The sequence below is a fragment of the Lepeophtheirus salmonis genome, chromosome 7, assembly GCF_016086655.4.
Source record: "Lepeophtheirus salmonis chromosome 7, UVic_Lsal_1.4, whole genome shotgun sequence".
Lineage (NCBI taxonomy): Eukaryota > Metazoa > Arthropoda > Copepoda > Siphonostomatoida > Caligidae > Lepeophtheirus > Lepeophtheirus salmonis.
Genome location: NC_052137.2, coordinates 15868371 through 15892621, shown reverse-complemented (window position 1 = coordinate 15892621; position 24251 = coordinate 15868371). Strand labels below are relative to the sequence as shown.

At 30.1% G+C, this 24251-nt stretch overlaps 1 protein-coding gene across 1 annotated transcript in view; it reads left to right on the top strand.

The window, feature by feature from the left end:
* LOC121121663 (protein turtle) overlaps positions 1-24251 on the top strand; it is a 403438-nt gene that overhangs the window by 306324 nt on the left and 72863 nt on the right. The window contains exon 10 of the mRNA XM_071889943.1: positions 20059-20218. Coding sequence (XP_071746044.1) covers positions 20059-20218 — 160 coding nt within the window. The remainder of the gene's footprint in view (positions 1-20058; positions 20219-24251) is intronic.

Genomic DNA, 24251 nt, shown 5'->3' with positions numbered 1-24251 from the left:
CCTTTTTTTTAATGTTCCTTTAATTGGTCAGATAGAATCGCACTAATTAAGTATAAGTAAACATTATAGTATTACAATTATTCCATCAAACCTTTGAATCTTCTTTGAAGTCCATATATACTTCCTTCTCTAGAAACAACCGGGGCGTGAACCTACGCACACTGAGTTCAAGATAGTTCTTCCAATCGCGTAGTCAATTGAGCTACGTCACTCCAGTTATGTTTCTTTTTATTTATACTCACGAGGATTGGGACAATTTTCACATCACTAGTTATAGTGCAAATCTTTGTTCGACACAGAGTAGAATTGAAGATGGGCATCATAGTAATTTTTTCCCTTTGTCCTTTTTAGATTTGAGTTTGATGTTTTTTTAATGTCAATGCTGTTTTTATCTAATGAAATGAACCACTCTAACAACTAAGCTGCTCTTCTTCAAAACATTCTTCAAATGTAAAAATTGACATGTTACTATTCAGTCTTTTGTACATACCGAAAACGCGCAGGATTTACAATTCTAAGTATGTACACATACGTAGCGTTTCTTACATTATCCTTTCATTTCGTATTTCCTGCTGCTATTCGTATATACAACTCTTTCTTTTTTTTTTTGACATAAATGATATAACATAAATACATTGTTATATTATAAAATAGATATATGATATAGGTGTGTATATAAATTAAGTTATTTAAGGTGTGCTAATAAGATATAAAATATGATAGATACACGATTACGAATATTTAATAAATAATATGTAAATTAGGTGATTTGATTAACTCATATAATTATTATTCTTTTATAAAAAATGCTTATTCTGATTTATTTATATATTCTATGAAGGAGACAATGACTTCCAAAATCCTTTCCCTTATCCTATATATATATAAAGCATATTACATGAAATGCTCAATTAAATTTGAGAAAAAAGAAAATAGACAGAAAGAGATGAAATTAAATTATCTAAAGAATATTTCATAGTTTTATATTTATGTAAATATATATAGTTATGTAATAAAAGAATAGAAATTTCATTTTGTAAAAAAAAAAATCTGAAGTTTCTGTCTCTATGTGATGCCAAAAAAATGATTATCTTATAATAAATGATAAGGTATGTACCAAAAATAAGAAGCAAAGAGATACGACACCTTCAATGGTATATCCCCCTTACGTACCAGGGGGTCCATTGAAATCTGAACAATTCTTAATTCAATAATAAATTAAGGTTGAGTGATTAAAATTATTTCATATATGGATATATGAAATAATAAGCCATTAGTTACAAAACATAACAGACCTGAGTTCTCTAGCTTACGTACAAGTCAAGAAAATGAAACTTGAACGTAGTTGAGGAATTTCTATTGGTGCAGTCCAAGCAGTTGGCCGTCTTTAGGACCAACTGTTGACGCCATCAGTCTAAAATGGTGGAGGATACGAAGGACTCTGTCAAAAAACAAACAAATTGGATACAAAGGAGTTACAGAAAACAGCCTTGGCAAATCTGCTCAAGTCCAAGAGGGTCCATATAAGAGATCTCAGGATTTTACACCAGACTGTCCAGAGTGCTATCAAAAAAAAGTGGGGAAAATTAGCCTAGGAAAGGGTTGTGAGTTCAATTTTGACACTAAGAATGAATAAAACCTATCTCCTCTGTTAAGACATCTTTGCATAAAGGTTTCAATTAATATTTTCTATTCTTTTGAGCTCTATTAGACACTTTTTCAACACGTCCCCCCCCCACCCACCCGGACGCCAAAAGTACCTGTCATTCAAACAGCAAGGTACTCAATACCTCTGTCAGCCATCACTGGGACGCCGCCATGACAGATAACTACATCTGCAGGGGGTGCAAGGCTTCCACCATCTCCTGTAAGGCATAATTTTTATCAAGGGCGACTAAATTAATGATTAAGAGAGTTGAGACACACATCTATTTATAGTATTAATTTTGTTGAAATTCTAATGTTTAGTAATAAGTTTATTTTTTTTAAATTTAAAATTCAAAGTGTCAGATTGTAATGAACCACGTGGTATAAATAATATATTACATTCGAATCAAACTTGTTATTAAGTATGTAACCTTATTTCTTCGTATATGTATATTAGAATAGACCCGTTTTGGGGGAGGGGGCATCTGATCAAATTTTTGAATTTTTAAAACGGGATATTGGAAAGAGATGTTAATTGATATTAAAATAATGTTGAAAATGAACTCAAGTGCACCTATGAGACTCAGACGTGTCCCAATATATAACTGTACTTTTTTTTAAATATTTTTTTATATGTGGCACGTCAACATAAAAAGAAGCTAGAATTATTTTTCTCAAAATTAATTGTGTATTTTATCTATTTTTTTTCGACAAATTATCGCCAATTTTTATCAATAAAGTACTATTATTACCCCTTTGGGTATATGATAAATTGCAAATAAAGTAGCCAAAATTCATTGTCTCAATAAAATAAAATAAAAAGATATATTTTATGATTAAAAAGCCATTTAAGTCTATCAAATTTAATAAAGTTTTCAAATTAAAGCTAAAATTCTTTGATATTTTAAATCATCCAACAAATTTTAAAATAAATTCTACAGTTTACTCAAATATTTCTATGATATATTGGGTTGTATGTATACGAGTATATGAATTAAAAAAAAATCAATTGGGATTTTCTCTTTCTATTTTTCATGTGGACGCATCACATATCTATTATATTTCTTTTGTGAGAATGACTAACCCAATTCATTTTTTCATATAGACAAAATATGTTACTTATTTTTATGAGGATTAACTATTTCCCTCAGGTATTGATGATGATTAATAACACTGTTCAACAGCAAAATGGTACAGGAATAACATAAGCTCACCTTAATATAGTTTAATCCCTTGATTCAAAATATTGCCTATTTTTTCTCTGTTAGCCTCATGGCTTATAGAAACGGGCCAACTTATCTTTGTTATTTTTAAGTCTCAAAGCTTTTCTGAGCGCTTGGTATTGAAGCTAAACATAAGTTAAATAAATACATTCAAGACGAATATAGTCATAAAGCTTAAAAGTATCTTACCTCCTTAAAAACGCTCTGTATCGTTGTCAATTTGAGATGAGGTCACAACCTGATGACTCGTTGTAGATGTTGTAACCGAATTTAGGCTTCATTCAACTATATATACATTCTATAATGATATAATAACAATAACAATAATGAAAAACAAACATAATTAATATAAATATGTACAAGCTCTATTTCATATCTAGCAAATAGTCCCCTGATGTTTACTACTCTTCTTTTATCTAGATATTTGATAAATAACAAACAGAACTGAAATATTTATCACAAGAGTGTATGAGGTATTCCGAAAAACGACAATTTAAGGGGGTTCTGGGAGGAAATCCTCACAAAATCAAATCCTAGTTGCAAAGGGAAGTTCAGTTAGGATTTTGTTGCCAGGGATTCATTCCCATAAATGCACTTTTCTCCATTGATGAACACCAATCCCAAATTCGGGATCCTACACTCCAGAGGGATCTCATTTCACATTTTTTTTAAATTTTACCCCCTCCACTTGTCTTTTCTTTCTTGAAGCTACAGCAAGCAAATATATGGACATGAGTTTTATCCTTGAAGTATTTTCGTGGTCTTATGTCAAATTGACAACCATATACAGCGTTTTGGGGGAAGCTTTTTTTTTTTTTAAATGAAAATTCATACTTTCAGCTGTCAAATAAGATACTTTTAATTCCTTTAATATTTCCGTCTTGAAGCCATTATCCTCAAAATGAATAATACCTAATTTTAACATAAGTAACTCAAGTTATAAGCATGATATACATTTTAAAAATGGTTTTAGAATTTTTAAACATTAGCCTTTGAATAATATTCACATAATTAATTTTTATCTTCAATACAAAAAACAACTCTATAGCCTTTTTCTGAAGGCCATAAAGCAAATAAAGAAAATAATAAGGCCATATTTGGAATTAGGGGATCAAATTCTACAAAGTTGAGCATATACTGTTCTTGTTCTTGTTGGAAAGTGTAATTAATTATTATGTTACAAAAATTTGAAATATGATTGTTTCTCTCTTTATGTATAAAAATGGAAATTACACAATATTTAATAAAAAATACAAAATTTAAATAGTGGTGGTCATAAAGTTTTATAAATCAGATTTTTTTTTTCGTTTAATTATGCTGATAAACATTGTTTTATACAATTTTTGAAAATCATACCAGATACGTGACGTCCTTCATTGTTAAATTAACCAAACAAAAGTATTTTTATACAACAGGATTTTTTCGTTTTTCTTTGTTTCTGTAAATAACTTTTTATTCTCAGGTTTTAGGGTGAAAGTTATTTTAATACTAAAAAGATAAAACATTAAATTTGCAACGTATCTTTTTTAACTTTGTATTAATTAGTTGATTAAATAATTATTAATCGTTAATTCTAGACATATTTGTTTCTTTTGTTTTTTCGATAAATCCGATTCCAATTACCTAATTTGTTTAAACAGTAGCAATTTAGAATCTTTGTATGATAACTGAATTAATAGCAATATTTATTTTTCATGTCAACGGAAATTTCTTGACTTCTACAACGCATGATATCAACTGACTATTTTTCAAAAGGAAACTTTAGAATCTCACCTTTAGAATGAAACCACGCACACCCCTCTACAAATGCCTGATTTTTCAGACATTATAAAAAGTTTTGGTGGCTGCACCCTGCATAAAGTGTCAAGTGTTACTTGGTAATAATAATGGGAAATAAATAAAGTCTCGACTGAATCGGAGAACCTTCAAAATAAATAAAATTGTCTTGATATTTGACATGAAATATTCTTTTAAAAAAATTACAAATTTCCAAATGCTCCGTACTATCAATCTATATCATTTTGATTTTTACACCACACTATGGTATTTTTCTACTTACAATTCACAAGATTAATTTAACAATTAATTTATTCTTCCTTTATTTTAAAGACTAAGAAACACTTTCAAGTACAGATATGTAGTTGTATGTACATACCCAGTATGTAAGAACATATATTGAAAGAACAAAAAAAATAGCCAGGAGAAAACAGATGGTTTAACATATATTTTCAAATAATATTGTACACATAATAAATAACTGGCCCATGTAAAAAAAATGTCAACAGTTAGTGTTTTTTTTGGTCCTTATTTAGGACTGAAGACTGCAATTTCGTCCAGTCTCGTTCTGGTCTTGTTCATTCCTGCATATCAGTCCTAAAACCTAGAGAGTTTGCTTTTTGATTAAGTCACTCTTTTTTATCAGTACCAAGGACAGATAATAACGGTTCTATGACTGGACTTAAATAGACCGAATAAATAAGAACTGGTAAAACACTATATACAGCGTGTTACACCCAAATGCTACTGAAACTTTGTACAAATATCATTGACTTACTAAATTCCTGTGCAAACTTTTCCTATATTATCAACTGGTAAAGTAATTAAAACAAACAATTCTTCTGAAATACGTTTATTCATTTGACTAATGAGAACTGGGATGGAGGTCAAAGGAAATTTAGAAGCATGGTGGAGGCCAGGGATGATCATCTTGAAATTTAATTGTTTATATCAATTAAAATGAATACTTAATGTCTCATTTTCTTATTGCTTGTACTTTTTGATATTCGAGACAAAGTTGACCTTGTGAAAGTTTGTTGGCGATTTGTAGGGACACACCGTAGGGTATATGTATTTTAAGTATATTCATTTGTATGATGAAATATGTTTGTTAGTTAAAGCAGCCTTTTTTAAAGAAGAATTATATATGTTCCTTATTTTTGCTGTTTTCAATTAGTATATGTTCTTTTATGATAATTTGAGGTGATAAAATGTACATTTTTTACAAACAGATCTAAAAGTGGAATAAAGTATCAATTTTGAATTAGCAAATTAAAGAGTAATGTCGCAATTCATTTCAAATATATTACACGATAAGCTTATTTTCCTTTTCAAGTTGAAAAGGTAAAAAAAAAAAAGATATTCTTATAGTAATAAAATATATTAGCTACTCCCCTGTGGCACAAGTACCTTAAAAAAATATTAAGTGGGATCTAAATGATTAGCTCTTGAAATATATTAAAAAAAAGTTGTATAACTTGTAAAAAAAAAAAAAAGAATCCCGTTGCTTTCAATTTCTCATTGTATGGATGCACCCCAAACTGAGAACATTAATTATATATTAAATCAATGCTCATAGTTTGTACCATCAGAATGTAACATAAGATAAATAAACTTGGCTAGGTAGAACCATCAAATTTAAATTCACATTAAAAACTTGACAAGTTAGATTTGGAAAATATTTCACTGTTTGTCATAGGTAAAACTCAGCATGTAGAAGTGATATGGAGATATTTGGTACAAAATAGAAGAATATTTCATAAAAAATTGAGAGAATCTCTTTTTTTTTACTTATGGAGTGGTTCATAATAATATGACACATTGAATTTTAAACTTCAAAAAAATTTAATTTATTAATAAACAATAGAATTTCAACAAAATGATTACTATAAGTTGATGTGTGTCTAAACTATTTTAATATTTAATGTAGCTGCCCTTCGTGGCAATGATGGCTTTCCGGAGGTGATGGAAAGCCTTGCACCCGCTGAGGATGTAGTCCTCTGTCATGGCGTCCCAGTGATAGATGACAGTGGCTTTGAGGGTCTCGGTGTTTGAATGACAGACACTTCAGACCTCCCTTTCGACATGCACCCAAAACGTTGTGACAAGGGGGTTGGCATCAGTATTGAAGGGAGGCCAAAAGTGTTCAAAAAGAAGTCAAAAGACTCATTTAAAACTCAACTAAAAGAGTCTTGCAACATAATATATGTTTTTTTTAATACTGGTGTCAAATGTGTGTCTCCACTCTCACAAGGCTTTTCCCAGCCACTTTTTTGATAGCTCACTGGATAGTGGGGTGTGAAAATCTGAGATCTCTTGCTGGGGCCATAATTGATTTGAGGAGATTGACTTGATCTGTTTTCTTGAACTCCTGCAGCTCCAGTTTTGCCTTTTTGACAGAGCCCTTCCTCCTTTCCAAAGTTTTGAACTTGCTGACGGCGTAGACAGTGGTCCTGGAGACAACCAACTTCTTGGAATGCACGAATGAAAATTCCTTCCTCACTTCCGTGTCATTTTCTTGACTTGTACGTAAGCAAGAGAGCTAGAGTTTTTTTTTTTAATTATTTATGTTTAAATATATCGAAATATGAATTAATTTCAATCTATCAACCTTCATTAATTATTTCATTAGCAAATGTTCATATTTCAATGGAGTACCCGGTACTATATATATACAGCTCAATGCTTAATAAACATATTTGGGGCAGTTAGAGTATTTTCTTTTAATTTGTGGGATGAGCTAAAAAATATACAAATTTTAGCCTTAAGGTAGAACCTTAATTTGATTTAAGATACTCCATTTGATCCCAGAATGGTTTTTCAAGTACAATTCATCAAGTACTCTTTCTTTTTTTGTGACGATCAATTTTGGCTTCTCTAACAATTTTTTTGTGCTAACTTCCACAATCTATGGGGCTCGTTCCTGAAGTAGAGATTTTTGCTGAATAAAATCTTCGAAAATAATTGTATTTATCTAATATTTGCAGTATACTAACCCGATCAATCGCATTTGTGGTTAAATTAACTAGAAATATAGTTATAATTTTAAGGTAATGCTTGGGTTTCAGAAGAAAGTTAACGAACATAAACCAAATTACTTTGAGAATTTCAGAAACTGTTTCACAGCTCAAGATGGGTTGTACTCACTTACTATCAAAGAGGTACATGTAATGCAGTCCATACTCTTAGGAGATTATTTCACAAAATGGGGGGGGGTCATAATTTGCATAAAATTGTTAGAAAACAAAGAACAAGGCTTACTCCTTCCACCAATTAACCCCCTCCCCCTTATCCCCTTATAATAAAAAGCAAAAGTATCCGACAGTTTTTTTTGTATAATTCTTATCTTGTAATCAAAAATGTTTACTTGAGATACAAAATTCTAAAGTTATTTTAAAAAAGAAGAAGTAGATTCTAGATACACCATGAATCGTATAAAACATCACTTGGATATCTTAAAACACCAGATATTTTATTTTACTATAACACGTTGTTCGTCATTTTGACTCAAAGTATCAAAGCTAGATAATTTGCAAACATACTGGGTGTATAATTGAAAACAAGACACTTTGAATATGGAATTTTAACCAGTTTTATTTCCAAAACTTGGCAGCAACATTATCTATACATCATACTTTGTAATGATAATGGGACATATGTTGCAATTTCTAACTTTCAATGTAGGATCCCTCGGCTGTGATGGTGATCTTGATGCGCCACTGGGAGCTCTGACAGGAGGTAATAATCTAATTGTAGTTACCGAATCTGTCACTGTTTTTCTTTTATTTTTAAAGAAAGAATTATAAATACAAAATAATCACCAGTGAGTGACGAAGACGAAGAGTAACTCTGATGTTATAATTGTTGATGAACTCGAAACAGAATTGAGGATGGATATAGCTGTAATTCCTACATATATCATTGCTATTTACGGAGTGAGGCCTGTGTTTTTTTCCTTAATGCCATAGCTACTAGCAGTAAATTTTATTTAAACATTATGACACCTAAGCTGCTCCAAACATTCTTCTAATTGACAAGGTGACAACGTTACCTTTCAGTCTTTTTTTTTTTTTTTTTTAACAAACCGGGGTTTCATATTATTGGAATCACTGTTTATAAAACTTTGTAACAGTTTGTGGGGGCACTGGCCAGGGATTGAAACGACACGCTTTGTACAGTTATGGAAAGACGAAGCTCAATGGACTACGCACTTGGGATAAATGTTTCTCTTGAACTCAATTTGCGTACGTTCAAGCCTGGTTGTTCCTAAAGAAGGAAATATACTTTAAACATCATGTATATGGAATTAAAAACAAGATTCCTAGATCAGATGGAGTAAATGAAATACTATATTGTTTGCTTAAACTTAATCAGTACAACTACATCTCACCAATTAAAGGAACATTAAAAAAGTTTTTATTTTATGAAATTTTATGGGTGGGAATAGGATATGGCATAATATGCAGTGAGGCGCATAAATCAGGCTACTGATAAACCAGGTTTGACTGTATATGGATATATATATCCCTTTTATAAGTTGTCATCCTAATTTAATGTGTCAAAATTGGACTGACGCATGATAAAAGAGCACTGAATCTATTTAATTTATCATAATAGGTGTGTAAATATCCCCATAGTCTATGTATGTACCAATGAAAAATATGCCTCATTGATTTTCAAGGGCCAACTAGAGTAATGAATTAGAATATAGCATCGATTATGACAAAAGTCATCTTTATTCGCATAAAGTAGCAAAAGAGATTTAAGTTCCCTAATGTGAGTTATAAATTGGGTAGTCCCCATAGTATTAAAAAGTTTTGACAATTTAAAATATGTAACTCGACATAAAACTATGTTATATACACAATACATATTTTTGTAAAAAAATACTTGGAAGATATTATGGTCTTATTCGCCTTCTAAATATAAATTATCAGAATGATATCTTCATATTTATTTTGATAGAGAAATTAATTTCTTATTGCATTTTACTTAACAATATACATACATATGTATATAAATAAATAATAGGAATAATAATATTTTCTTATTGCAGAATATAAAAGAATGAACAAGGCCTCTGCGGAGTCATCACATTTTAATAATAATAAACAGACAGATTGATAATGTACAGTGTACAACATAATGTTGTCTTTCAGACAAGAGACAATACTCGGGGCAAAAAAAAAAAAAAAAAACAAGATTAGAAAAATTAACGAGAAAGCTTCTTTTTTTTTTAAACTGTTATCCCTTGAATTATTTTAGAGCAGTGGTTCCTAATTTTTGTAGTGGCTTGACCTCTTGATTCATAAGATGGAGACTAAATATTCCAAATAGAGCTGACTTGGCAATTTATAGAACTACCAAATATGAAACTTAAATACTTGACACATTTCGTTGTTGGTATTTGCCACCAAAATTAAGACTATTTTTGTGACACCATTCAATTTGTTTTCTAAATACTAAACATCTTTTCCGGAAAAGTTAGGATGTTTAACATCCAAATAACGTTTCATTTTGGTGGCCTTGATAGATTTGACTGAGATGATTTGTCGCTAACTATACAATTTACAATTCTTGTTTCGACTATCAAAGTAAATCCATACTTTAAAAATGTATTACTATATTTTCTTTCTCTAATGCATGTCTCTCTATTCATAATACACAATTTGACATTATATATAATACATTTTTGTTTAGTAGACAACTATAATTAGAGTATATAGCTATTAACACGAGAATACTACACGAGTATCATATAGCAACTTTTTAGTTTTTAGCATAATGGGACCCAAGTTGCTATTGGAAACCGTTGTTTTTGAGGTTCATTTAGCAACACAATTTAATATCAATCAAAGTATCATATTTAGATAATAGTACAAAGTTTACCCTTCCCGTATCTAAAAGATTAACCAAAAATAAACATGTGAACCAAAACTTTTTGAAGAACGTTTGGTGAGAAAGAGGCTTAGGTGTCATGACGTTTTAATTGATTAAAAAATGTAGTTTTGATAGAAAATAATTTAACAAAAATACCACCCGTAAAGTCATGGACATAAATTACACCAAAATCGAGACTTAATCCTAGTTTGAGCACAACAAGGACTTACGCATATAACTCCCTCAACAAATCCTCAGGGTTACTCTCAATCATTCATGAGCACAGGCGCTCAGAGTTTTTTTATTCCGAGATGATCCCTTCTCAATCAATATAAAAAAATGGTAACAACTTTGGAAAATAAAAATAAAAACATTAAATTTTCCAACTACAAAAAATTTCACAAGCGAGTAAAATAGTATATTTTTTATAATTTATACACAGAGAAGTGAAAACAGACAAAATCTTCTTATGTATACATTTAAAAAGAGTATATGCTAGTAACCTGCTAGATATTATTACTTATTTTCTCCTTTAACTAGTGATGAAAATCGTGTGTTTTATCACATCTTTAAAAAAAAACGAAAATTATCATGAGAACCTGGCCAATTTGAATAATATTATGGAGGATAGTAACCTAGCTTTCGTGACGTTTCATTAACAAGGAAATTAATAAGGAAAAAGGACATAAACAAGGACATTGGCAAAATTAATCGGATGTCAATCCTCAATTCTGTCATGAGTCCAACAAGGCCTTACAATAATTACTCCTCGACAAATCATCAATTTTACTCATTGCCTTTTATGTGCACACATGAATGTTCAATCAGGTTATGAATAAAATTGAATGTAGTAGGAAAGGAAGTTCATACATCATAAGGATTGAAATAATCATTACAATAGCTAAGGAACATAAAATTTATTCTTCAGATTATCAAGTCCAAAAATAAGGAGTGCTAAAAATTAGATACGATTTATACCCCTCATCATATCGTAATATGAAGCATGGCAAGCTATAGTCTTTTAAGTTATCTCTGTCCGCATATTTGTCTCTTTTTTTTCTTTTTTTTTTTACACTCACAATTAATTATAACTTATAGAGACGGGTTACCTCATCTATAAGGAGTAAAAATGATTGCTTTTACATTTATTATAAACTACTATATTATTACATATATATACAATCTCCCACAAATTTTAATTCAGTTTTCTAATAAAATACAATCCATACGTAATACGTAAGTTTAACAGTTTAGTTCAACTTTAAGGAAGTCCTTTGCCGGAGCAATGTTTAAGATTCCTGAGGTTCTTGTTTTATAACTATTTATATAATTGTCAGAACTATTTTTTCTAATTGGTGCATCCGTTTCTTTTTAATAACGTTGATATTTTTCTTCAATATCATTTTATGAAAGTAAACTTTATTTATATGTTTTTTTTAAATAAAACATTTAAAATTTTTTTTTTAGAGTATTTTTACCCAACTCTAGTAGAAACGAAACTGAAAATATGTATGTACATACCGTTTCATTGATTAAGTATAAATATTATTAAGATTAGATTAACAACCCTGGTCTAAAGCATGTTTTAGTACTCTTATATGAAGGTGAGGTCTTACATAGAGAGATGAAATTTTCTGATTTATTATATGAAATATGCACATTCATAATATATGAGTTAAAAAAATCATCAATTCAAAGTCAATCTCTCAAAGAATTACAAGTTGGATTCAATAGGCGTATGTATGTATGTAAATTCAAATATTCTGCTGACGCAATGTTTTAAATCAGCATTTTTTTTACTCTAATATAAATGTAATAAGAAATATTTTAAAATATATTTAATACGAAAAGTTAAAACTTTAATTAAATACAAAAGTTGTCAATTTAAATATATTTTTTTAAATATATATTTACTTACTTATTAGCATAGAGTAAAAGTAAAAAACAAAAACAAAAACTGAGACAGTAAGTAGTTTTAAAAGTTTCCAAAAGAACTAAATTTATCATATAAGCTTATATTATGTGAATGCTATGCATTTATGACTTTGTACAAATGGAATACTTATGTAGATATTGCCTTTGTACATTGTTTCAACTTTAATTTTCATTGAAAAATATGCTTATACTTATGTTATGTATATGTTGTTTTTTTTTGCTATAAAGTCTCTGGAAGGAATAAGAGAAGAAATGTAATCAATTTCAATCTATATGCACGTCCTTCTACGTACATGCATTTATAAGCCTATAAAGAGATATTTTAATGAAATTTTGCACATATTTGTATTTTTCTCACTTAATGGTCTTTGTTGCGAGTTGGGAAATGCCTCGGATTCCAAAGTGAAGGAATCTTTTAAAGCTTATTTAGTCTGAAATGGTTTATAATTATAGAGTTGAAGCCAGTGAGAATGTGTGCATATACAGAGAGAGACCCCTAAAAGGAAATTTAATTACGATAGAATCCCCTTTACTTTTTTAATGTTCTTTTAATTAGTCATAGGGGGTTGTATTTATTTATTCTAAGTAAATATTATAGCATCACAATCACTTAATCTGACCAAAAATTTGTTTTTTAAGTCTATGTACATACATATCGTATATTTCCTGTATATATACCAAATATTTGCAGCAACAATATGGCCTACTTTTTCTCCTGTCTTCATGTGGGCCTCCTCCAGCCTTGACCTCAACCCCCAGACTATGCAGTTTGGGTATTGTTGGAGAAAAATGTCTACAGCACCATTCATCCAGATTTGGATTCGCTAACATGACAGTGTGTTACGCCATGTACACGGCCTTCATCGTCAACATTTGACAATCTGTTTGCTAGCGTGTTGAGACAGGTTTCCAGAGGAGGTGGTATGGAGGGGTTGTTGCTCCAATTATTATTTTTTTACCGTGAACACCTTAAAAAATTGTTGAACTTATAAAAAAGTAGAACTGTTTTTGAATTTATTACTGCTAAAAAAAGGTAATTTGGTCTAATTCAGCCTTTTAAAAAAATAATTATAACTTTTTTTCTAAAAACTTACTGGTATCTTCTAGAAAAAAAAACCACACAAAATAAATTAATGTGGAAGTCTTTGTAAAGGAAGACATTTTCATATTAATTAAAAATATATCTAAATATATTATTGAACCATATTAAAAATTGGTTTTGAGTTGTATTTTCTCGATCGCATGAAAACCACGTTGATTGTACTTTTGAAAATTTAGGTTCTATACTCTTTAGTTTATATACAATTAGAGAGCACAGTAATTATTCATTCCTTTAGTACTCCCAAAAAAGCATTCACTTCATAGAACACTCATAGAATTTACATTCATCTTCTTTTGATACACATTTCTTGAAATTGAGATTCAGTAACATGATTGCTTCAATTGAGTGGTATAACGCAAACAAAATTGCCCTTTAGATATTTCATGATTACAATATTGGCTAAATAAATCCATAGTAACTATTTCAAAACACGAGTTTCTGTTCATTAGATGGATAATGTTTTTGTTAAAAGAATAAAAAAATTTTAATAAAAATGCAAACTATGATTGTTCAAACATTTATATTAATTATTTTCAATAAATAGTTTATTTTCATCATTTTTCAAACAATATATTATATCACCTCAATGGAAAAATCATGTAACTCAAATACCGTATAAAAAGTTGTGATGGTGCCCTATTTATACAAAAAAGCATTCCTACCACATGTCAGATATAACATGATTTTTTTTTCCTTTCTTTTTTTAATAAAATGAATAAATTATCAATAAATATGATAAAAAATCTGAAATATATCATAAAATGTCATATTTTCAATAATTTAAACGATAATTTTTGTAACACAAAGTGATAACTAAGTATAATACTATTTTTATTTGTCATAAATGCACTTTCGTAGTATATTTGAATATAATTTATATGAGACTTAGTATCAAAAAACCGATATTTGAGTAGTAAAAATGAATAAAAAATCAAAATAACACTTCAGTCAATAAGTCCCAGGCCTAATTAGGAAAACAAAAGTTTTTTGCGAATATTCATTTTTATTCATCAATATAATCTCCTTTTAGAATGATATAAATATTCCAAATTTATGTAGCTTTTCGTTACCACGGTTATAGAACGATTTATTGAGACTTTCAAAATATGCTTTAGTTTCGACCATCAGTTCCTCATTTGAGTCAAATCTCTTTCCACGGAGCATTTTTTTTTTTAGTTCTGCGAAGAGCCAGTAGTCGTTTAGGGCCAGATCTCGCGAATACGGTGGGTCCAGTAGCAATTCAAAATCCAATTCGACCAATTTTGCGGCTGTTTTTATTGACTTGTGACACGGAAAACAGCCGTCCTTCCTCAAATAAGCTCTTTTCTGGTTAATTTTGGACTTAAAACAATCCAACGAACCTATATGATAATCACTTTTGATTGTTTTTCCATGTTCCAAGTAGTAAATGAATAAAACTATATCCGAATCCCAAAATGCAGAAGCCACGGCTTTCTTCGTATGTACACCACTCAAAAGACTGCCGTTTTGATTCTGGAGTTAATTGGTGAATCTATGTTTCATCCATTGTGATGCACGGACGCAAAAAACCCTCTTATTTCGAGTGAACAACTCCAGACAGCTCTTTGAATCATCTGCTTTCTATTGCTTTTGCTCTGGTGTGAGCAAACGAAGACCCATTTGGAATATAAATTTTTCATACACAAGTGTTCGTATATGATGGTCTAAATACTACCTTTTGATAAATTCAAAGTTTCAGCTATCTCTTGCAACTTCACTTTACTATTGCCCATGATGATTTTCAGGGTTTTTTTCAGTGTTTTCCGGAATATCCGCCTCATTTGGCCAACCAGGGCGTTCAGCATCATCGGTGTCGGTACGACCACGTTTGAGAACGGCAAACCATCGTTTGATGGTTGTTTTTCGATGGGGCAGAGTCTGAATAACATTTTTCTAGCCAAGCTTGGGCTTGAACGGTATTATTTCCCATTAAAAAGCAATGATAAGTCAACACACAAAATGGCCTTGATTCCATCGTTTTTAAGAATCATAACAGTACCGTCACTTAAAATCTGTAACTCAATAAATATTAAGGCAAACGTCATAAAATTTTGACAGTAATTTTTGAATATTTGTACTTCCGAAAAAATATTTGGTTATTTTGTTTGTAGCGCCATCTGGTAGTTGGCCAGGACTTATTGACAGATGTAATATATGTGTCACGGAAATTTTAAAAATGACCATGCAATTTATAAAATTTTCAATAGAGTGGTCAATCAATGGTCATTTTAACTTCATTTACATTGTCAAGTGAAATGATCGTGGGCAATTTGATTATTACACAATTCATTGCAAGCAATTTGATTGAAACACAATATCGTTGCCATATCATCAAAACGTGTAGAACGCTCATAATAAGTCGGATATTGAAAAATATTTTGTCAGTATCTCGTATTTTTTGATAATTTAACAGGGTTACCAGATTAGGTTTTAGCAGCTTGGCCTTGAAAAATTAGATTTTGCTCATTTTTAATTTTTGGTCTAAAATTGAAATGAATTTGTATATAATAGTTTGGTTTTATTTAAGAATTTTCCTTAATAGTTTCTGCGGCTCATTAAAATATTTCTAGTGATAATGCAGCCCATTATATTAAAAGATTATACTTCCCTGATCTTGTACATTCTCATTGAAATTTATATTGTATTCAGACAATCAAACTATAGTATGATAAGAAATTTTCACTTGTGGGTACATTTTATTTTCAAAATATACCTGGGCAAACAGGTTGTGCAGGCAATCAGCTGGTCCCTAACATAAATTAAAACCTATCGCCAGCACTATCCTGAGTATCAAAGACCCCTTCGAATATATTATAATACACCCCAGCCATGGGTTTGCTAGTAGACCGCTTTTCTACAAGATGGATCATAATCTATTACCGCAGCCATAGGGAAAAGAATTAGCAATAAAATATAGATTCAAACGAGTATGACACATTTCTATCAACCTGAAGTTTTAATAAGTATATGCCACTTCACTAAAGGAGGTATAACATTTCCATTGCGTTCATTGTACTATTAAAAAGCCAGTTATGAGTTTGTTTTGGAGGTCGAGTTCTTTTGCTGCTCGTAATCTAAAGTATTACTGTATGTTTAACAAAATATCAAATGAATGTAGGAAGCTGAAAAAGAGATAAGTGCACTTTAGCAATAAATAATAATTTTATATCTAAAGACAAAAGAACTAAAATATAAAAAAAAGAGGATTGAATTATTATAATGATCATAATTTACAGCCATTTTTAAAGATTTCGTCTATGAGCGATGTATATATGTGCAAATCTGCTTAGAATATCAATTACGACACTGAAAAATGTATCTTATTTATTTAAATACATTATATTATATTAATATGTTTAATGATGAATGTAGACGGTAGAAGAAAATGTGTCTTCTGCTCATCTTTTTTATGAGCTATCAATGACATCTGTTTTGTACAAATTACATACATATATATGTATATCTATTACAGCACCTGATATTTTACAATAACTGTTCATGTTTGAGAGTACGTTCACCCATGATTGAATTATTAAAACTCCCATCAAAAAAAGGGTCAATTATGACCTCAAATTGTATTAAGTATCATTAGTTTATGAAACTAGAAAATCAACTCAAATATTAATTTACTTGACAAATTTCAAAGGTAGTCTAACTGTGCTCTTTATACTATACAATCACAATTCTCGAACACCTTTAACGTCTTAATTATTAGTCAATTAGTCATTTCTTTGTCTTGTGAATAGTCAATATCATTAACTTGTAAAGTTGAAACGAGAAGTTGTGACTATTGTTCTTCCTTGTTAACTAGTTGATAAATTATTAATTTAATATTATTTTAATTTAGAAAATTATGAATGAAGAAGCAAAGTATAAAAGTCTTATAATTTTAGATCTTTTTAATTTTTTGTTGAACATGTTTAAAAAAATTATTATTACAAATTTTTTCCCTATACCAGTCACAATTATTAAATACATATAACTAATAACTACCTTTAGTTATAAATTAAATCTATATGTATAGCCTCTAGACTCAGTAATATGTATATATATTATTGTAACATTGTCGTAAGAGTCTTATATTTTATGGACCGACTCTGCAGCGTTGTGTATATTATCCGAGTTCACTAACGGAGGATTAAGTTTGAGAAAATAATTTTTCCCGAGCGTATAGTCCATTCAGCTACGTTGCTACATAAAAATGTGTTAATTATGAATTTTATTTGCTTTATGCTCTTAAGTTGTGATAAACATACTAGAAAAAATATTAATAACTGAATAAACATAAAAGTTGTTATTCAATACTATTACATACTTTTACCCTAACGAGTTCTGATTTCTATTGAACAAATGGATCCCATCAATATTCCTCTTAGATTTTCTAAATAAATAAATAAGAATAGGATACACAATATAAGAAATAACCAAAATTACTTCGTCCAAGTTGATCTTAATGGTCCATCACCTTAAACCAAATATAGAACTTACGAACCATTTCCCTCTTTTTTTATGTATGTATTTACAAATATACAGTTATTTTTATTATAGGTACATATATTAATATCTTAATACGAGACGAGAAAATAACAGAACGCACATAATAACTTGTATATACTTAGTAATGAAAGCAATAAATTACCACTCAATAACACCAACACTTCCTCTTAGTCTGTTTGAGATGATGTAAAATATAAAGCAGTGTAAAGGATTATAAAATAGAGTTCCTTCAATAATGAACACATATCTAGAGTTGCATAAAATATGACCTGCCAGTACTTAATATTAAAAATCCCAAAATGAACGTGACTATCCTTACAATTCGAAGATGTATGGGAGGAGAGCAGCTTAGCTGTCATGAAGTTTTATTGGATGACCTGCATACAGCTGTGAGAGAAAGGGAAGAACTACAAATCCCACGCAGTATCTGGAAAGGACAAATAGGCCGAATTAATGATAAAAATTGTATGTATATTGAGCATTTTATAAAAAACCAAAAATAAAATTGGTAACCCCTATCAATTTATTTTGGAATAGAGCAGTTTAGCTGTCATGGCGTTTCATTAAATCGGCTACAATCATCTATAACATGGGACATTTTCCAAACAAGGGCATTGGTAATAATTACTCCTATGTCGATCCCCGATCCTACTCTGTCTCCAACAAGGACTAAGAATTATAACTCTGTAACTAATCCTGTAGGTACGTTTTTTATGAACACATACCAATGTTCAATTAGGGGCTGATTCTAATTGAAAAAAAAAACATAAAAATAAGTTCAGTACTAATAATGAGAACACCTGAGGAAAAGAAAATTCATTCGTCGGATTACCAATTCCATAAAAACGGCCTGCTAAAAATACACATGATTTACAAAGCTACAGTAGAATTATATCTATATCGAATCTCAATTATATACGTTAAATTTTAAACTTCAATGTTCCCTTTTCAAGAATTTAATAATGATCATAACTGCTGTAGCACCTAAAAATCATGTTTAGGTGGCATGCTCAAAAAGTATCAAATGCTATCTAGGTATATATATTTTTACAACTTTAAACATACTCTATGTATAGGGGTAGACATTTCGTACAGCATGAGGAAAAGTTTATGGTATAAATAAATTAAGACTCTTTTTAGCATCAGGTGTATGTTTTATGATTATGGGAGGGGGAGAATGTATTGCTTCTATTGAGAGAAGAGTCATCTATATTTTAAAATAGTATTAATGTAAGAAAAATATTATAGTTTTATTTTTAAAAAAGTATAAATTACCACTGATATCTCTTCCATTTACAACTATTAATTTTCTTGAATCAGGGAATTTTTATTTTTGTTGGGCAAACGCCTTTCTCTAAGTCGAAATTATAACTATAACAAAGTAATTCAGAGAATTTTATTATGCGTTTAAAAAAATACAACAAAAGTAGGCTGAAATTCATCATTCAGAACAATCTTTAAACAACATGACGATCCATAAAGGGTTTTAAATCCTAAGCATTTTCAATATCCCAAAAAAACACAAAATTTATAATGTAACCTTAATAGATTGAAAAATGTTTTGGAAGGAATCAGCTAAGATGTCATGATGTTTCATTAGATAAGCTGCAAGCAGCTTAAAGCTTTTAATCCCCAATTCTAATCTGATTCCAAGAGGGGCTTAAACTCACAACTCTCCCAAAAATCATTAGCGTTACTCCTCGTTATTCATGAGCACAAGTACTCGTGGTTACACTTTATAAAAAGATATTCTCTCCTCAAAAATGAGAGATTATTCATCAAAGCATTGGAACAATAAAATGATATTAGATTTACAATACAAAAAAATTTGCACGTTAAAATTTTTTTAGGATTTACAGGCGGTAAAAAATTATCACCATTTAAATTGGAATTATCTTACTTCATGTTAACATTATTTAGCTGTATTTTAACTATTAATTAAATGTGCCTAATATATACGTATTTTGACTCTTTTAGGGTACTCTTTTGAGTCCAAATCCTGCATGGGGAACCATCATGTCCAATCTAAGTCTTGTCTTACAAAATATACGACGAAGCACCTTCGGCTACTACTCCTGTATGGCTCTCAACTCTGAAGGAACCACAATGTCCAACGAATTGAGACTGGATGTTAAATGTAAGTAGGGCATTATGTTATTGTAGTTATTAGAAATGCATCAATCAATGTCAAATCAAATAGCTTGTGAAACAAGTACCTTTCATTTGACTAGTTTTTGGGATATGTTTGAAATCTAATCAAATTAAGGAAATAAGACTCATCAAACGGATAAAAAGGATAAACAAAAAACCAATTACCAATACCCATTCTGAACAACAATTTATCAGAATAAGTGAAAATTTTGTATGTTTAAATAATTCAATAAAATCTTAAACATTAGGGGTTGTTAAAACTATACTTACCTTAATCATATTTCTTTGAAGAAGGGTTCGAGAGGAAGAGAAGCCGGGGGGTAGAAAGTAAATAGATAGGAACCAAATTAATATTAATGGTTCCTGACTCATCCATTGTCTCTTTCAATCTTGTTCCATTTCAACATGAATTCCCCTAAATGATGACGTTTACATTCTCTTTCCAAGAACAAAATATGAGGGAACCTTTTTCCATTAGTAGACAGAGGATCTCAGATCTATATTTCATTATTTTGAAAAAGGAAAAAGTTAGTAAATTGTCAATGTATATCTGTAGCACCATTAAATACAACCATGTTTCCACATTAGGTGAAGATAACGTCCAACTTTGTCTAAACAACCTTTAAAAAATTTGGGATCTGCGTATGAGTCTAACAAACCCATTTGGGCAACTTTATTGAAATATATTAAAATTACTTTAGAGCACAAAACCAATAAAATTAAGAAAACTATAAAAATCCCATTAAATAAAATGTCAATATTTACTTTATGGGCTGTTTGTATTGTATACACAACATGATTTGATATTTTGAATAGATATGGTGAGATTTAATAGAAATAAACTTAAAATTTTAAATTTGGTCATAAAAAGTGTTTTTATGAAGTAAAATGAAATAACATATTTGGCAATGCCAATGAATTAAATTTTGACATTTTTAGAAAATTTGTTTCATTTTTTTCGGTACTAAATGCTAACTTTTCGAGAAAAAACAGTACATTATTTTCTAATTATTGTATCTTAATCTAAAATACATATTCAAAAAAAATATATATTATATGACTATATTCCAACACAAAAAAAATTGATTGGTATGGTTTTTAGTAACTTTTTCTAAATTTTCATTGGCATTGTACTTAACTTAAATGCCAATTTATTTCAATAAAATTGCACAAAATACGCTCATTAGCTCCATACACAGTACTAAAAAAAGTTAAGGATTATGTGTCAAAATTTAAAAGCTTTTGCAGGTATCAACCTGAATCTAATTACATTGTACATAAACCATATATCGTGAGCAGACACTTTGCTGCAAACTATATTGTCAAATCCATTTATCGAAGGAACGCATTGCCAAATGACTGCTTATGTCCAGGGTTGCTAAGTCGGACTGAAGTTTGTGCATTTTTTGGTGTAGTCGGAGTCAGGAGTCGGAAAATTTATACAGACTCCGACTCTGGCCGCAAAAATTATTACAATGACTGTAAATAACACTTATTTAGAATCTAAGGCTAACATTGAGTGTTTCTAATGTTTTTTCTTAAATGTTTATAAATTACAGGTATTAAGTATTATCAATTTATGAAAGTTGAAAGTTAGCTCATTTAAAAGTTTACTTGACAAATTTTAAATGTGCTCTATAGTCTATGCAATCAAAATTCCTCAACATCTCTAAATTCTAATAATTATGTTGGGTACAGCATAGCCACTAGCCAAGCTAATTCATGACTTACTCTTGTGAAGAGTCAATGTCATCAGAGTAAAATGTAACGTTGCAGTGAGTTGTTCCTAGGTTACAAGTGCATAAGTTATGTTAAGAAACTTATGAATATATTAGCAATAGATAGACCTTGATCTATTTCATTTGTACCAAGATACTGCAGGTCTGAAGTCATTTCTCTAGCTGGCATGGCAATCATATCCAAATACGAATCCCACCAGATACAGTATATAGTATTCTACAAAGGGTTCCGGATGATTTTAGAGCAATTTCATTCATGGGGGACATTCTCTTTTACCCTAAAACTTGAGCACTGCTTATAACTCCCCAAAAAATCCTCACCAATACTCTCCGTCATTCATAAGCACATATACTCGTGGTTACAGTGTATGCTTAGATCTTCTCTCCTCAAGGATGAGAGACTAGTGATAAAGGCTTTCAAATATAAAAAATACTGTTTAGGCTGCCAAAAACCACAACAAAACTTACACACTAAAAAATGCTTAGGATTTAAAACCTTAATGATCCATTAAAGAAAGAAGATAATATAACAATACCACAAACCGTTGTTCTTTTTTAAATCTCAAAACTGTTATTTTTATCTATACTTTGCCCATCCGTACCTATGTATTTCGCGATTTACGAACCCCATATATATATTGATGATGCTTACCATTATAATACTATTATTATGTTAATAAATGGTTGTACAATGTACTTAATATTTACTTCCTTTCTAAAACCTACTTCCCACTAAATTAGATTAGAGATTTTTAAAACTACTGTACTTCATTTTTTTTATTTGCTGCTGTTTCATATGCTTAAATACATAAATTTATTGTTCCAGTAAAAAAAATAGTTGTAGGATAATAATCATATTCCACATAAATGTCGTTATTTTGATACTTAATTCGTATTTAGAAATTAATGGCTAAGATTTTTTCCTATATATGTAGCATAAATCCACTTATAAATGTGAATATCTAATTTGTGGTGCGTCAATATAAAAGTAATCTCGACAAAAAAAAGAGATAATCCCAATTTGAAAGTCTTGGCAACATAGTAAACAGTTGATTTGGGCAATATGTCCTCCTCACATTTGGAAAAAATTGAGAACCACTCTTTAGTATATAGATGACACATGACTGGATTTCCTTTTGTATGCTCCTAAAAGTGGTTACTAAGAAACTTTGTTTCTTTTAAAGTAGTGTTCCTGAGGTTCAAAAATGTTTCTTTTTATTGAAAAAAAATAAGTACAACAAAAAAAAAGTGCGCTCTATACGTAGTGCATAAAAAAACGTTCATAAAACTTGATATGTCTTTTCGATAATGAGCTCTTTGTATAGAGGGATAGTTATTGAAGTACTTTTTATAAACCAAGTCCATATATGAAATGTTTGTTATTTTGTAAGTGCTGTATCGTTACGTGTTGTGTATATTTAAAAAAATATGACAGCTCAACCTAAAAATAAGTACATTTGGGTAAATATTTATTGATCATGCTCAAAAATGGAGCACTTTTTTTTTATTCTGAAGAACCACTTTAATGTACTGTAATGGTGAAATTGAATGTACTTGGGAGTTTTTGTCATTTCTCTTATCGGTTCGTAATCAAATTACGAGTTTGCGGAATAAAGTGAATCTGTCTTCATTATCTACATGTATCATATTTTATGTGCATCTATTCATGAGTTAATATACTGGTTGTGCACAAAAATGCGGTATACTTTTTTATACAACTTTATGAAGATCTATCAGGGTAATAACAAGACTATTTAGGAAAAAAAATTAAGACATGTGACGTATCTATGTATTTTTCAAGGATTCCACCATTCTCACTTTGGCATGCTTCAAGACGATTACAAAAGAACTTGCAAGTGGAATGAAGGCTATCACAGATATATTGTTCTAGTGGAGTTAGGTATCTGTTTTTAGAGACTACACATTTGGGTGTTGGATATCCAGAGGCATTTTGCTCGACATGTGTCTACACGGGATACTCCAAGGGGGCAGGCTCGGGCTTGACAGAGGTCAAAAGTCCTTGCTCTTCGCGTTGTTTTGGACGGTGTTGCACATGTGAGATGGGACCCCATATTGGGTTCAAATCCGCTACCCCTCCCCAGTTGTCGACTCGAAGTTATTGGGTTCTCCTTGACTTTGGTTTTGACATTTTGAACCAAGCTTTCACAACAAACCGACTAGGGTCTTCCTACTCATGCAGTATGTATGTCATAACCTTCAACATCGTTCCAAACATATTACATATTATCCTTGAAATATCATTGTCGAGTCCTTAATACC